A 17,501-nucleotide genomic window follows, 5' to 3' on the forward strand; every position below is an offset into this window, starting at 1 on the left:
GTTAATCAGATTTAATGGTGTTTGGCATACAATTTTTTAAATGTAAAAAAACATACCAGTTACTGTACATTCTTTTATATTGTATGTTTGTTTATGCCAATATAAGGAAGCAATCATGTAGATAATTTAATAATCATTTATATTAAGTATATTGGTTAAAATTTAGACTTGTCAACTCTGACAGGTGCTTAAAATGATAGAAATACATTTGTATTTATTTGAAAAGTCCATATAAACAAATTCAGGATTGTCTGGAAGCGCCAGAATCATCATGACCTAGGTCTTTGTCTTACTTTGCTGTTCTTAATATGTGCCTTCTATCTTGTGGTCCAAGAGGGTACCATCATGCCTGCCAATAGAAAGAAGGAAAAGGGAAGAACACTCCTTTTCCCTTTAGGAGAGTTATGTATATTATTTCTGTTCATATCCCATTGGCTGTAACTGTCATATGACCACAGCCAGCTGCAAGGAAGGCTGCAAAATGAGTCTTATCTAGGTCATATGTGTCTCACTTAATGTTTTATTTTTGGGCAAGAAGGAGAGAACAGCATCTAGGGGTCAGCTAGTTGTCTCTTACGTTAAGATTTGTCAGATTTACTTTCTATTTATCTAGTTGCTCTAAAATTAAAATATAATTTTTATCATCTAAGACGTATAACTCTGCATGTGATAATACTTCAGAAATTGTTCTTACTTGAGTTTTGAGGAAATTTTAGTTTTGTGAATAGTCATCATAGTTCTTTGATTAAATACTGCTAATTTTGATATCATAAGATGGAATAAGGTCTTAAAAGTTAAAATTGACTTGAAATAATTCCTCATTTTGTTTCACTGACATTAGATTGATGTGATTTATTTAATGTTTTTAGACTCTTAAGGCAAGGATGAGGGCCTCGGGTGAGACGATCTTTTAGCTACACATAAAGCTAAATGATGTGTAACTGGTTCCTTCTAACTCGAAAAAACCTGTTATTCTAAATGTTCAGATCTCATCAGAACAACTTACTCCCAGAGACATCATATGCTTGTTTTTTTTTAGATGAAAAGTATTTCGTTGTGATTACATTTTGTGATTCTTATCCTGTCTAAATATTTTATTTTGAAACAAGTATCAAATATTGTATGCTTCTATAAGAGATTTATTTAAAGGTTGGACGTTAGTTGTCAATTTTCCATCGTATTTTATGTCAGCATCAGCATGTATTAACCTCGTTACCTTTTTTTGAGACTTAAGATAACAGTTTTGATAAATTAGTATACTTGTATTTATATCAGGCCTATTGATTTAGCTTTTAGTAAATGGTTGTAAGACATTGTAGATGTTTTTGGCATTGAAGGTGACGAATACATTTTTAGTTTTTTTGTACTTAACAAATAGGGTTTGTACTGATAAGTGAGAACATTTGTCTGGTGTTTTAAAAATGTTGATTTGAATAGTTAACACTTCTCTGTTCTGGAATGAGTCTTTGTTATTATATAGTACATGTTAAAAATCACTTAGGTGTTTAGTGTTTGGACTAGGTAAACTTGTGTACAGGGAAGTTTATAAAGTATTTTTTATATTCCTTTTAGTATACAAGGCTAGAAAATTTATAGTTTCCTCAAGATTAATTATTTTTAATATTAATGTTTGAATTTTTGGTATTGGCATAAAGTGAGATGAATGAAACAATTAGATTTAGCAGAATGTAGGGTTCTGTTTTGCTTGGTTCCTTTTTACCCTTTCCCTCTCCCTTTTAAATGTAGCTGTTTCTCAACCAACAGTTGACATAAGTTTGATGTTTGGTATTTCCAAATAACACTAATTTCTTATTGTTATGTTGTATTAGAAGACTGGCAACAAGTATTTGGAATGGAGAATATGCTTAGATTCTGCTTTATTTGAGCAGAGCATCAGATATATGGAGATGCCTGTTAACTTTGGCTTAAATATTTATAAATTAATTTTCTGTGGTTAGAAAATGATCATAGGTTTTTATTTAGTTGTCATGTTGTATAAGGTGATTTATCTTACTCTGTAAATTCTTTAAGTAAACATCTTTTATTGTCACTGGCACTAATAAGAAAGGCCATTTTGTTTAGCTGTGATTATTGTAAGTGATCCTCCATTAGGATGTTTTGAATAGCATAAATTTAAAAATCAGGGGGCATAGTTTACAAGATAAGCTTTGTAGATGCAAGATGGTAGTTACAAAAGTACATCTGAAGGGGTTTCTGGAGGTAAAATATCCCTGATAAGAGGTAGATCTTGTTTTTAAATTAGAGATGAAACAGTTTTTGCTTAGATCAACATTTTGAAGGATGAGAAGGAATAGAAAACTTAGGAGTGACAAATGGCAGATTGTTAAATCCGTTTTTATCAAGGTTTCTTTGTTGCTTTATAGTACCAATTTGATCTTAAGGCTGACTGATATTTGTATTTGTAATGCTGATGTTTGTAAGGCATAATTTCTTACTGAATCTTGCATAGGTTAGAAATATTACTCTCCAAATTAATGTAACTGGCATCCTTCAGATGAGTTTGTTGAAAAATACTTTCAATCAGAAGTAATTTGTGAAATCTAGCTTTTTAAAAAAATCTGTTTCAGATTCCTTTAAGTACTTCTGTTTTGCCTACGAGTGATTGGGTTCTGGTGCAAAGCAGAGTATTTTTAATTTGGGAGAATATTTTGAGTTGGAAATTACTTTTTTTTTATTTAGAAAAGAATGATGTTTAGGTTTGCCCACTATAATCTGTTTTGACTCATTTAATGTTTTATATTATTCAGTAAATGTTAATGGAAAATAATATTACAGCCACACTCAGTGAAAGAAACAGAAAAGCAATATCTTTAAGTGAGAAATATTTCTTTCATGGTTGAGTATAGATTTAATTAAAGGTGATAAAATGGCAGATGAATATTCACCTTATTCTGAAGGAGAAATTAGATGCTTTCAAGAATTTGAGAAGATTATTGCACAAGTGTTCAAATCTTTTCAGTTTAAAACTTACAGCCCTTTTTTTCTTGGTATAGGTGTATCTTTGGCATAGCTCCTACATTTATCAGCCATATTTAGGATTGTTTTTAAAATTTCTGAGTGAAAATGCAAAAGTAAAGGAAAGAGAGATTTTCCTAAAATAACTTGGTAAAGGTTTGAAGAAAGAGGGGAAGGGTTAAGAGGGTGTATAAATCCATGAAAAAAGAATGAAGGAGAAATGCACTGAGGCGGAAGTAGAAAATAGGAATTGTGGAAAATGTCCATTCCTGATCAAGGAGAAAAGGGATTCTGTGTCACACAGAATTCTCCCATGGTAGCCATGAGATGGGAGTAGCCAACTATGGGGAGTTGGATTGCTTTATCAAGCCAGGCAATGGTGACAGGGTGCCCTCAGTGGGTGGGGGAGAAGAGAATGAGTTCAACGAGCTCTTAGTGTCCAGGGCCTTTTCAAGACAGGAGGTAGTATGGTATGGTAAAATGTGCATTAAACCAAGTAAGTTTGTCTTCAAATCCCAGTTTACCTCCTAGCTATGTAACTTTGGGTGAACTCCGGTTTCTGCATCTGTTAAATGGGCATAAACTGTTACTGTGTTGAGTGTTACTGTAAACATTAAGTGAAGTAACACACCAGTGTGCCCAGCATACTGTCTTACTTACAGTAGATCCTCAGCACATATTAGTTTTCTTTCTTCTCCAGGTTATGCTAATCTCTGAATTTTGTAATATAGCCTCAAACCTATTAATAAATTTGTAGAGACATTTTCTTCATTCATTGCATAAAATTCCCATAAAAAGCTCAGTAAGCATTTTAAGTGCCTTGTATAGTTGATTAAAAATGAGTAATAAGGCCCAACTTGTTCATATATTATGCTTCTGTTAACTTTGTCCTCTGAAAACAAGCCCAGACGGAGAAAATACTTGTCTCAAATGCTTATGTTAAAGCCCATGTGTTTGACTCCTTATTAAAAGCCTTAACTCAAAGCTTATTTACTCTATTTCAACTTATACAAGTCTATTAATATAAAGCTTAGTTTCTAATTGCTTACACACAGTTGATTAGAAAGAAGCATAAAATTAGAAGGTGACAAGAAGGGTCAACTGTCTCTCCTGGAAGACTGGAGAAAGTGATGGCTTATAATTTATATTCTCTTTTAAAGTACTGCACTGCTGTTAGGCTTACATGACTAAGATTACTTAATTGGCTGTAATTTGGATTAATTTTATACAACTGAACCAAACATTTTTCAATACTGAAGGATAGTGAGGGTGTGTGTGGGTATGTGAATGGAGCAGAAAGCTGAATTGTAATCCCCTCAGTATCCCTGTTATTATGTATACCTTCTAGCTTCTCTGGCAGAGGGATGGAGATGGAAGGATTAAACTTGGAAGGAGGAAAAGAATGCAGAGTTTGAAGTAATCTGTTGGAGGGAGAAATTGGCCTGAGGTGGGCCCCTTCCTTCTGACTTACTAAGTTCTGGTTTTTAGTAATCTCTATTCTAGGTAACTCCAAAGGAGTGCCATCTCACCTTTAGCTGAGTTATTTCTAGAACATCACTGTCCATCCTGTCGTGGATCTTGATAGCTCTGTGATTTTATATTTTTTGTCAGCTACCCAAACTTCCTTCATATACGCAATAATGGATCATTATAAGGAGCTCAGGTGGCTTAGAGCTTATTACTCCATCTAGTCATTCTTTCCCCCTGTTTCACAGAGGCTTCTGGGAATGTGTTAGTTGCTCAGTCGTGCCCAACTCTTTGTGACCCCATAGACTGCAGCCCACCAGGTTTCTCTGTCCATGAAATTTTCCAGGCAAGAATACTGGAGTGGGTTGCCATTTCCTTCTCCAGGGCATCTTCCCAACCCAGGAATCGAACCTGGGTCTCCTGCACTGGAGGCACATTCTTTACCGACTGAGCTACTGGGAATGTAGATTAGTTATTTCTTTTTTTCTTCCAGAGCAGCCTTTCCAGCCTTTCATGTAAGAGACATGACTTAAGCATTCTTTCTTTCTCTCTGCTGTGTAATATTCCATTAATTATATAGACATGTGGGTCAAAAAACAGTTGGCTCTTTGAAGATTTAGCAGAAAGAGACACTTAAATATTCACATCTTAGTGTGGATTGATAACATCAGTTTCATTTCTTTATACTTGACTGAACCTTCCTGAAAATACTGAAATTAGAGGGAAAGTAGCCTGTGTTAACTTTTGAGCATGCATGGAGTCTTTTGCAGGGTTTGGGTTTTTGAATGTGCAGTGAAGTGAAGCACATGGGAGCTTTGACTGAGGTCATGTAGGAGATGTAAGGGAGAAATTTAAGGTTGGTGAGAGCTTCAAGGACAGTAAAAAACATACTTTTCCTGATGAGTTTTCTTAGGGTAACTTTGTCCTTTTCCCTTTTACCATAGGCTTAGTGAAATTAACTTTGTTTGAGAGCCTTGTTTATTTCCTATCCAGCTTTCTCTGCCCCAACACTGGTTGAGATAAGTGATACAAATATGGCTCACTTATTTGTCTGTATATCTTCTCAATTTTTTCCCCCCATGTATCTTGGAGAACTTTTTACCTAGCACATATGGCTGCCTCATTCATTTTAATGGCTAATGTGTATTCCACTGTGTGGCTGAATCTAGTTAAACAAGTTTTCATTAGAGGATGCTTAGGCTGTTTCCAATCTTTTTCCATTAAAAGGTCACATCCTTGTACATAAATCTTTGGTTAATTTTTATGACTAAGCACATATATAGGATTATATATACTCCTAGCAATGAGATTGCTGTGTCAGTGGTCAACAGTTTTCATTTTGGTAGATATTTCCAAAGCTAACTTTAAAACTGTCAGAGCAGTGTTCCTTGATATTGAAGTCTGTGTTGATATCTTAATATTTTCTGGTATTTCAGGGAAATTGTCTCAGAAACAGTTTCTAGGCTAGCCAGTAACTTGAAATAGATAGGTTAATTTGGGGTTAGAGGAATAAGAAAGCAAATGTGAAAAAGGAAGATCGATTCCTTTTTCTGTCTGTATGGACTGTTTTCAAGAAAATTTTCATAGAGGTCAAGTTTGCCCTTTATTTACAGTGTTTCCACTTCCCATTCCATTTACTACCTCCTTATTGAGTTGTGGTATCTTCCTGTTTCAGATGCCTCATTCTGGCACTTTTTTTTTTTTTGCATACTTACCTTTCTTCCCCCAAATATTCTCTACCTCCAAAGTATTTTGACTTCCTCAGTACTTACTGTTCTAGCCTGATGTTAGGGATAAGATTAGTTTTTTAAAAATTAAATTTTAATATTTGTTTTACTAGGTTTATTATATGTTAACACACTGTTACAGGAGTATAGTTATAAGCATTATGCATATATTAGGATAGGGCTTCCCTCTTAGCTCAGTTGGTAAAGAATCTGCCTGCAATGTGAGACTGGGGTTTGATTCCTGGGTTGGGCACATCCCTTGGAGAAGGAAATGGCAAGCCACTCCAGTATTCTTGCCTGGAGAATCCCATGGACATAGGAGCCTGGTGGGCTACACAGTCCATGGGGTTGCAAGAGTCAGACACGACTTAGCAACTAAACCACCACCACTGTATATTAGGATTTACTAACTTTTTAAAAATTGATGAGGTACATTATAAAAAACATTGGAGATGAGGACCACTGCTTTAGGGAAATGGAGACCTTGCAGTGGGTTAGTAAGTCAGCTTTAACTTTTGGTAATCTTTAAAAAAAAAAAAAAGGTCTGTCCTAGGTTAGTTTGTCTGATATCTTTTTTTAATGTCTGGTTTTAATAATTACTTCTTTTTACTTCTCCCATATTCTTTAAAAGCTCCCAAGGGTTTTTTGTTGTTTTTTTTTTTTAATAATAATGTATGTGGCAATAGCAGATATCACAGCAGTAAAGGGTGGCTTTCTATATATTGGTCCCTTTTTAGTTAGGGAATTTCTAAGTCCTTTAGGAAAACAGTAAATAGATTAGAAGTATATAATTGATTTGGTAAGGATTTCCAAAGAAATAGGCAAATTTTAACCCTAGGAGACTTAAGTTTATTAGTTGTAGGATAGTTTATCCGCTAAGAAATGTGATAAATAGAATATTTGAAGAGGATAGTTATTTGATGATGTATTTTAAATATTTGTCATTTAGACTACTAAAATATTTCAAAAAGGGAAATTAAATTCTTGTTCCTTTGTCCAGTATGTCTTCTGGATTTATGATACTACTTGGTACCAGGGAAGACACAGCAAGTATGAATTACATTTTTCTTTTGTTTACGTTACTGTTTATGTGAGCTGTTTTTAAGCTGTTGTGTTTTTGTTGAGTTGCTTAGTCGTGTCTGACTCTTTTGCAACCCCATGGACTGTAGCCCACTTGGCTTCTCTGTTCATGGGATTTCCCAGGCAAGAATTTTGGAGTGGGCTGCTGTTTCCTTCTCCAGAGGATCTTCCTGACCCAGGGATTGAACCCGAATCTCCTGCTTGGCAAACAGATTTTTTTACCACTGAGCCACCTGGAAAACCCCATTTTTTGAGCTGTACATTTAAATAAAGTTTTCTCCCTAGATGATGTTAGTAAATGAAAGATTATTTTAGATTTCAGTAGTGTATTTAAATTTAACATTTGAAAGCTGTGACTAAAGTAGTAACCATTATTACCTCATTGATTATACTTAATACATTTACTAATTGTAGTCCTTTCATGCTGGGTGGGTGTGTTTGTTTATTTTATACAACCTGGTAAAAAACAAACCATACCAGTGCTTTGACAGTCTTTGAGGTAAAATTTCTTTGGATTTCATGATTATTGTTATGCTGTTCCTCGGGTAACACAATGGAGTATGAATTTATAGCAACCCAAGTTAGAAGAGCAGGCTTAATATTGCCTATTTTTCCTATAATAATGGGGGAAAAAGATAATGTAATTATTTAGTAGTGTCTAATTCTTATGACCTCTTAAATTTAATCATGGGCAACTATTTAAGAGTATATTAGTAATGAAAATACTTGTTCCATTTTAACAAATTTAAAGCATTTAAAAGAAATACATTACAGAAAGTTCAAATTAGAGAGAAGTATGAAAAAAACTAGTAATTTCACTACCCAGTGGTAATATTAATAATGTTAGCATTTTCAGTAAAGCTGTGTACTTTCAGACACATATTTACATACACATTTCCCTTAATATATTGGGCTGTTTCCCAAAATTTTAAAGTATTTTTCAAGAATATTTTTTGACTGTATTTTTTTTAATTCCAACAGACTTAACTTTTTATTGAAGTGTAATAACTGACAGAAATGTGTGCATATCACAGATACACATCTTAAAATTTTACAAAGTGGGCACACCTGTATAGCCAGCGTTCAACTCAAGAAAAAATGTTGTCTGCTCCCAGATAGCCCACTTTTCCTACCTTCTATTAACAGTCTCCTCACACAAGGGTAACCATTTTTCTGATTCTATTTTTAAGAAAAACTTTAAGATACAATTTATATAGAATAAAATTTGCCCATTCTAAGAGTACAATTTAATAATTTTTAGTAAATTTATTCAGTGGGGCAACCATTACTTTAGTTTTAAAATGCATGTATGAATATAATTTAACCCAGTTTCTTTTTGTTGAATATTTAGTGTAATTCCAGTTTTTCACTATTAAAGTACTGCCATAGTGATTTTTCATGCATATCTTTATATGCATTTCTGATTTCATCAGAGTAGTTTCCTAAAAGTATTATCACCAGTTCAAAGAATATGTGCATTTTTATGGGTTTTGATACAGTGTACCAAATTATCTTTGGAAATAGTTGAACTAAAGTACTGCCACTCTCAGTAGGTTTTTTCCCTGTGAGCTCAACCTTGGATGTATTTTTTAAGAGTTGTTATCAATTTGGTGGATAAAATACGGTTTTAATGTTCATTTCTTTGATACTGCTGTGACTATTTTATATATTTAGTGACTGTTTCTAATTTTTCTTTGATTTACCTGATAGTATTCTCTCAGTTTATTTCTTAATGTTATTTCTTATTTTAATTTTTAAGATGTTTTAATATATTAAAGGATATGGAGCCATCTGGTGTTACAAATACTTTCTCCCAGTTTGCTTTATTTCATGCTCATTTTTCATAATGAAATAGATTAGTGCCTTAATGTCAGAAATAAAAATTTGTGTTTTATTCTACTAGCTTTTGGAAATTTATTGGTAATTTTTAAATTGGAGGCAGCATTGAATTATGTGAATAAAACTTTTATTGAAGTATGGATACCTTTCATAATTTGAAATTTAAAAAATTCAAGTAGACATATAAAACTAATTTATTATGCTTTGTTGCCAAACTTGGTCTTTCTAGGCAGTTATACTTAAGCATGAACATTGACGACAAACTGGAAGGATTATTTATTAAATGTGGCGGCATAGACGAAATGCAGTCTTCCAGGGCAATGGTTGTAATGGGTGGAGTGTCTGGCCAGTCTACCGTGTCTGGGGAACTGCAGGAATCGGTGCTTCAAGATCGGAGTATGCCTCACCAGGAGATCCTTGCTGCAGATGAAGTGTTACAAGAAAGTGAAATGAGACAACAGGATATGATATCACATGATGAACTCATGGTCCATGAGGAGACAGTGAAAAATGATGAAGAGCAGATGGAAACACATGAAAGACTTCCTCAAGGACTACAGTATGCACTTAATGTCCCTGTAAGTAATTCCTTTATAAGATATTAAACTTAGTTAGAAACATAATTAATTTTCTGTTAAGTGATACAGTCATTGAAGAAATTTCGAAAAATGTTTAAAATCTGAATATAAATAGTTCAAATGTGTGTTCTAAAGTAGATATACCAAATATTGATAAAAATCATGGTTGAAAAGGCAAAATTAAGTTTTTGTATTATACACATTTTAGAAACATTATTTTCTGGATAACATTTATTTGTCAGGATTACTATGTATTAAATTTTAAGTGCTTAATTTTAAAAGATACTTTGTTTTAACTTTCAGATTTCTACTTAAAGAATAGAAGGGTTGGAGGAAAAAAAAGTATAAGGATTGAATCTGGAGCATAGCTGGAAAAAGATCATATACTTGAGAATTTTTCTTTCAAATTTTGTAACTGTTGGCAGTTCCTGCCTTCTTTTATTTTTTCATTATCTTTAAAAAGTATTTCACCCTTTCAGTCTTTCCTGTTTAACCTTGATGTCACGGGTCATCACCTAAGATACTCTTTTGTAGATACCCATAAATTTTTTTTCAATTCAAATGAGCATTTATTGAGCCCACATTAACTGGGACATGCTTAAGATATTATGAGATGCCCTTTTTCTGTGTGCAGTTCCTGCTTATCCTGAAGTGGATACATGCTGTGTCTCACAGTCTTTGTAGTTACTCAAGCTTCTATAATGGAATGGTAGGCTTGTTCAGAGACTCACAATCTTTTTAGAAAGTTGTACTTAGATTAATGGTCACAGCTGATGGAGAATTGCTATGTTTTCTGGGGAAAAAAAAAAACAGCAACAAACCAAAACAGTGAGCTGGACTTGTTGCTTCCCCTGAAGGTTCAGGGCTCTTTTGGTGCTTCAATCACAGGCTCTTTGGAACAACCAGCAATGACCTGTTTATAATTTTCACTCCAGAAATTATCTGTGTGAAGTGAATTGTAATCAGCTCTGGCCTCAGTGACTTCTTTCTTAGTACTGAGGGTATTTAATTCCACATCAGTAAGCAATGCAGAAGTCTGCGTGTTCTTTAAGTACAAGTCAGTGATTGTTTCTGTATTTTGGTCACTGATCAAGTCTAGTAGGTCAGTGGTTGACTGACTGTAGGTCAGTGGTGAATTCTGGGAGTAGTGTGGGATAAGTCACAGCCAGGGCAAACCAGGCAGAAGAGCAGGACCTTCCTGAGCATGGTACTGATGCAGGCAGGGAGTCTGAGAAGCTGAGTGGTCTTTTTGCCTTCTTGTGTCTTTATTTTTACCTGATGATCAGCAAAACTACTACTGTCATAAAATCTTCTTCTATTCTTTATGTGATATTAAACCTGGATCCTTTCAGTACTTCTAATATACCATGCTTTTTCTTTTGCTTTAGGACCTTCGTGTATCCTACTTGTAATATTCCCCTTAATCATAACCCCTCTCTGTTTTTTAAACTGATCATTATCAGCCTGCCACTTCTGTCCAGTCTAGGTGTACTCCCTGCAGTAGGGACTTGTTCAGTCAGTCTCTCTAATAGATAGTAGGCTCTTTGAGAGCATGAATTTTGTCTTGTTTTCCATAATGGCCCAGGTGTTAGCACATGATGTGAATGAGTGGATAACTGCTTACAGTTTTGTTCTAATACATGTGCTCACCAACTTTTACCTAGTCCATTGCAGTAGCCTTTTCCTTTTTCCACCTGTTGATGGTGATGAATTACATTAATTAATTTTTTAATGTTGAATCAGCCTTGCATACCTGGAAGAAATCCCACTTTGTTGTGGTGTATAATTATTTTTGTACATTTTTTAAATTCAATTTACTCTAGTACCTGTTGAGGATTGTTGCATCTATATTCATGAGATAGATTGGTCTAGTTTTCTTTTCTTGTAGTATCTTTGTTTTGATGTTAGAGTAACCCTGGTTTCATAGAATGAGTTAGGAATATTCACTCTGCTTTGGTCTTCTGGGAGAGATTGTAGAGAGTTGGTACAGTTTCTTCCTAGAGTGTTTGATGAAATTCACCAGTGAATCTGTAGGGCCTGGTACTTTCCTTTTTGGAAGGTTAGTAATTCAGTTTCTTTAATAGCTATAGAATCAGATTGTATGTTTCTTCTTACATGAGTTTTGACAGATTGTATCTTCCGAGGAATTGGTTCAGTTCATCTAGGTTATCAAATCTGTGGGCATAGAGTTGTTCATAGTATTCTTTTATTATCCTTTTAGTGTCCATGAGGTCTGTAATGATGTTCCCACCTTAGTTTCTGGTGTCAGTAATTTATGTCTTCTTTTTGTCTTAGCCTGACAAGAGGCTTGCTGCCTTTTTTTTTTTTTTTTAAGTATGTCAGCGGTTGTTTATTTATTTATTTTTGGTTGCAGTGGGTCTTCTTTGCTGTGTGCGGGCTTTCTCTAGTTGCAGTAAGCAGGGGCTACTCTTTGTCTTAACAATTTTTAAGCATATAGTATTACATCCAGTGTCAGCGTGCAGTTAATTGTACTCTCGTTGTACAGTAGATCTCTAGAACTGTTTTGTCTTGCAAAGCTGAATTTCTATACCCACTTAACACCAGTTCTCCATGTTTACCTCCCCCTAGTAAAAGGTTACTAATTTTATAGAGAATTAGCTTTTGATTTTTTTCTGTTGTTTTCCGGTTTTCAATTTCATTGATTTCTCCTCTAATTTTTATGATATTTTTTCTTACATTATTTTGGATTTAATTTGCCACCCATGGTTTTTGGGCTTCTCAGGTGGCACTAGTGGTAAAGAACCCGCCTGCCAATGCAGGAGACACGAGTTCAGTCCCTGTGTTGGGAAGATTCCCTGGCGGAGGGCATGGCCACCCTCTCCAGTATTCTTGTCTGGAGAATACCACGGACGGAAGAGCCTGGTGGGCTACAGTCCATAGGGTTGCAAAGAGTCGGACATAACTTTGCGACTAAACAACACACACACATAGCGTTCAATGATACAGATTTCTCTCTAAGCACTACGTTCACAGTGTTCCACAAATTTTGATAAGTTGTATTTTTATTTTCATTTGGTTCATTTTATTTTTTTTCTGAGATATGTTCTTTGATTCGTGTTATTTGGAAGTGTGTTATTTAATCTCCAAGTTTGGGGGATTTTCCAGCTATTCTTTTTTACTGATCTATAGTTTTAATTCAGTTATGGTCTGAGAGTGTATATTGTATGATTGTTTATTCTTTTACATTTATGAAGTTGTGTATTTTATGGCCCTAAATGTTGTTTGCCTGGCAAATGCTCCATGTGAGATTGAAAAGAATAAAATAGTCTCTTGATGGTAATAGCTTTCTTCTTGGACTGATTGTAACCTGAGCCTTACCTGTCTGTTTTTGAGATGATTTCTATAATCATCTTTTCAAAATGAGATTTATACTTACCATTTTCCTCCCAGAAATTTTTCAGAGGTTTCTTTTTGTTAAACAGCTGAAATGCACTCTTTTGCTTGGGCTAAAAGAGCCTTTGAATCAGGTCTTTTATCTTATCCAGCCCCTGCAAGCCCTACTGCCCACTTGGTAGTTTAAGTACATTGAAATTGCATTAGTTGCCCAGGTCCAATATGATTTTTTCTCTTACTCCTATACATGTTGGATATACCTGTAATGTTCTTTGTTTGGCAGTCTACTGTTTTTCACTTCTCAAAACTTTCCTTTGTGTAATTTTTCATTATAATAACTAACTTCATTTCTTTGCTTGTGAGACCATGAGGTCTTTTTTCTGAAACTTGCATTTTAACTTTGTGTTCTCAGTAACTGGGCTGTGGTAGGCAGTCATATATTTTTTCAGTGAAAGAAATCTTTTTTAATTGAGAAAAAGTTTGAAGTGAAATGTGGATCCTAAGTTACAATTCAGAATTTTGACAACTGCGTAAACTTGTATATAACTCATAATGCATCAAGATATAGAATATTTTCATCATCCTGGAAAGTTTGTTTTCTTCTTGGTCAGTCCACTCCGCAACAATTGTTCTGATCCCCGCGCCCGCCCCCCCCCGTCCCCCCCCCCCCCCCCCCCCGTCATAGATTAATGTTGTCCCTTGAGAACTTTGGACTTCCCTGGTGGCTCAGACAGTAAAGAATCCGCCTGCAGTATGGGAGACTTGGGTTCAATCCCTGGTTTGGAAAGATCCCCTGGAGAATGGAATGGATGCCCACTCCAGTATTCTTTCCTGGAGAATTCCATGGACAGAGGAGCCTGGTGGGCTACCATACATGGGGTCGCAAAGAGTCAGACACAGTTGAGCAACTAATGTGAGAACTCTACATGAATACAATCATGTGCAACTCTTCCCTCCAGCTTCTTTTCTTTTGCTCAGCATAGTGTTTTTGCAGTTTTCCCTGTTGGTTTAGTGTTATCAGTAAGTAGTTCATTCTTTTCATTATTGATTAACATTCTGTTGTTATATTATCCTAAAATTGTATTTCCCTCTTTATGGTTATTTATTATCTCTAGTTTTCAACCTTTATGACTAAAGTCACTGTGAATGTTGTTAAATAAGTCTTTTAAAATTTCTTCTGGGTACATTTTTATAGAAGTTAAGCTGTTTCTCTTCTGTTTTCATTTTGTTTAATCTAGTTTCTATCTTTGCATCAGTATTACTCTTGATTGGTATATTTTCTATAGAAAATCCTGAGATCAGGTAGTGTAGGTCCTCCAATTTTGTTATTCTTTTGCAGATTGCTGTGACTGTTCTAGTTTGTTTGCATTTTCATGTAAAATGCAGAATCAGCCTTTCAGTTTCTATAAAATGAACTATCTGGGTTTTAGTTGGGATTGCATTGATTGTATATATTGACTTGATAAAAACCAGCAACTAAAAAGTAGAGGCTTCCAGTCCATGAACATGATGTATTGTTATGTTTATTTAGCTTTTCTTTAACTTTTCTTGGCATAGTGTTTTTCATAGAGTTTCTGGACATATTTATTTGGTTAAGTTTATCCTTAAGTATTCCATGTTTAAGATGTAATTGTAAATGGTGTTTAAAAAAGATTCAGTGTCTAATTGTTTGTGACTAGTATATAGGAATGCAGTTGATTCTTTTTATGTTGACCATGTATCCTGTGATCTTGTTATATGTACCTGTTCTAGTAAGATTCCTTCTGTTTTTTTCAGGGTCCCTAATGTCCATACATTTTCAATCTTTCTTTCCAATTTATATGTTTTTTACTTTTTTCTTCCTTATTGTATTGACTAGGCTTCCAGAACAGTGTTGAATAAAAGTGGTAAGAGTCAATACCTTTGCTTTTTTCCTGATCTTTAGGGGACTGTATTCAGTTTTTCACCATTAAGAGTTGGTTTAGCTATAAATTTTTCATAGGTTATCTTTATTTATGAGGTGGAAGATGTTTTCTTTGTAGTTTGCTGAGATTTCTTTTAAAGCTGTGAATGGATGTATAACTTCATTGATATTTTTTCTGCATCTATTAGGTGATCATATGATTTTCCTTCCTTTTGTTAATAAAGTGAACTTTTTGATTGATTTGCAGATGTTAAAGCCAGTCCTGCATTCCTGGGATAAATTGCACTTGGTCATGATACATCGCCCTTTTTATATGTTCTTGGATTCAGTTTACTGATTTTTTAAAAAGAATGTTTATGTATATGTTTATGAGGCATATTGTTTTCTTGTAGTCTTGTTTTAGGTATATTGGCCTCATAAAAAATAGTTCCTTCTCTATTTTCTGAAAGTTTATAGAAAATTGGTGTTATTTCTAACATAATAATATATATTTAGTGGACTTTACCAATAACTTAATCTAGGGTTGAGTTTCCTTTGTGGGAAAGTTTTTACTTCCAAATTTAACTTTTAAAACATAAAAAACTAATCAGATTAAAATTTTTTTCTTGATTCAGTTTTGACAAATTATATTTTTCAAGGAATTTGCCCATTTCATTTAAAAACATTTTTTTTTAAAGAAGGATAATTGCTTTACAGAATTTTGTGATTTTCTGTTGTGCATCAACAAGGATCAGCCATAGGTACACCCATGTCCCCTCCCTCCTGGACCTCCCTCCCATCTCCCTCCCCAACCCACCCTTCAGCCGTTCACAGAGCCCCTGTTTGAGTTCCCTGAGACATACAACAAATTCCCATTGGCTGTCTATTTTACATATGTAAATTTCTGTGTTACTCTCTCCATACATCTCCCCTTCTCCCTCCTCTCCTCCCACAGTGTCCTCAGATTTGCTCCCTATGTCTGTTTCTCCATTGCTGCCCTGAAAATAAATTCATCAGTGTCATCTCTTTAGATTCCATATATATGTGTCAGTACACAATATTTATATTTCTCTTTCTGACTTTCACTCTGTATAATAGGCTCTAGTTTCGTCCACATCTTTAGAACAGATTCAGATGTGTTCTTTTTCATAGCTGAATAGTATTCCATTGTATGTATGTACTACAGCTTCTTTATCCATTCATCTGTTGATGGACATCTAGGTTGCTTCCATGTTCTAGCTGTTGTAAATAGTGCTGCAGTGAACATTGAGGTACATGTGTCTTTTTCAGTTTTGATTTCCTCAGGGTATATGCCTAGGAGTTCATTTTTTAATTGAGCAAAAATTTTCATAATATGTTCTTAATTCCTTTACTGTCTAAAGGATTGTGATAATTTCTTTTTTCACCTTCTTGATAGTGCCAGTTGTCTTTTTCTTGATTAATCTGGGTAGAGATTTGTCGGTTTTTCTGGTCTCTTCAAAGAATAAGTTTTGGTTTTAGTGCCTCAGTAGTAAAGAATGCACCTACCAATGCAGGAGATGCAGGAGACATGGGTTCTATCCCTGGGAGGGAAGATTGTCTGGAGGAGGAAATTGCAATCATGGCCAGGAAAATTCCAGGGACAGAGGAGCTTGGCAGGCTACCGTTCATGGGGTTACCCAGAGTCAGACGTGACTGAATGCACACACACACATTGTTCATTTCATCTTTCATCTTTACTCTCAAATTACTTCTTTCCTTCTGCTTACTTTATTTTAATTTGTTCTTATTTTCTTAGCTTTTTAAAGTAGAAGGTTTGGTAGCTGTTTTAGATCTTTCTTTTTGATGTAAGCATTTTAAGTTCTAAACTTCTCAATTTCGTTTGTGATTTCTTTGTGACCCATGCTTAATTTCTGAATATTTGAAGTTTTCCAGGTATCTTTTTATCATTGATATTTGGTCATTGTGGTCAGAGACTATACATGTACAACTTAAGTCCTTTTAAATTTGTTGAGTCTTACAAGGTCTACCGTATGGTTCCTTGGTGAATGCTCTGTATTCACTTGAGAAGAATGTGGAGCCTGACTGTTGTTGGGTGGATTTTTTTGTAAATGTCAATTAGGTCAAGTTGGCTAGTTGTATTCTTATTTTTTGTAAATTTATTTTTATTGGAGTATAGTTGCTTTATAGTGTTGTGTTAGTTTCTGTTGTACAGCAAAAATGAAGCAGCTATGTGTATACATATATCCCCTCTTTTGGATTTCCTTCCCATTTAGGTCACCATAAAGGATCCAGTAGAGTTCCCTGTGCTATCTGGTAGGTTCTCGTTAGTTATCTAATTTATACACAGAATCAGTAGTGTATATATGTCAGTACCAAGCTCCCAATTTCTCCCACCCATCCCCTTTCCCTCTTGGTATCCATACATTTGTTCTCTACATAACTTTTTTATATCCTTACTCATCTACTTATTCTCCAGGCATTGAAGTTTGTTTGCAGAAAGATACAGTTCAGATTATACATTGCATTAATTGTCATGTCTCTTTAGTTTTCTTTAGTCTGGGTTAGTTCCTCTCTTTAAAAATTTTATGATCATCATATGTAAAAATTGCCATTTAT

General features: G+C 34.5%; 1 protein-coding gene across 22 annotated transcripts in view; it reads left to right on the forward strand.

Annotated features, from left to right (window-relative positions):
* Positions 1-17,501, forward strand: part of ZNF148 (zinc finger protein 148) — a 135,391-nt gene that overhangs the window by 46,484 nt on the left and 71,406 nt on the right. For 6 of the 22 annotated variants that reach the window (XM_081571691.1, XM_081571690.1, XM_081571686.1 and 3 more), the window contains 3 exons: positions 7,171-7,220; positions 8,232-8,411; positions 9,319-9,667. The exons of 2 other annotated variants lie outside the window; for them this stretch is intronic. In XM_081571691.1, coding sequence (XP_081427817.1) covers positions 9,335-9,667 — 333 coding nt within the window. In that variant the 5' untranslated portion in view covers positions 7,171-7,220; positions 8,232-8,411; positions 9,319-9,334. The remainder of the gene's footprint in view (positions 1-7,170; positions 7,221-8,231; positions 8,412-9,318; positions 9,668-17,501) is intronic. 14 more of the 22 variants (XM_081571680.1, XM_081571679.1, XM_081571676.1 and 11 more) reach the window with 3 other exon arrangements.

The sequence above is a fragment of the Giraffa tippelskirchi genome, chromosome 2, assembly GCF_054371585.1.
Source record: "Giraffa tippelskirchi isolate mGirTip1 chromosome 2, T2T-mGirTip1v1.2.pri, whole genome shotgun sequence".
In the NCBI taxonomy this organism is placed as follows: Eukaryota; Metazoa; Chordata; class Mammalia; order Artiodactyla; family Giraffidae; genus Giraffa; species Giraffa tippelskirchi.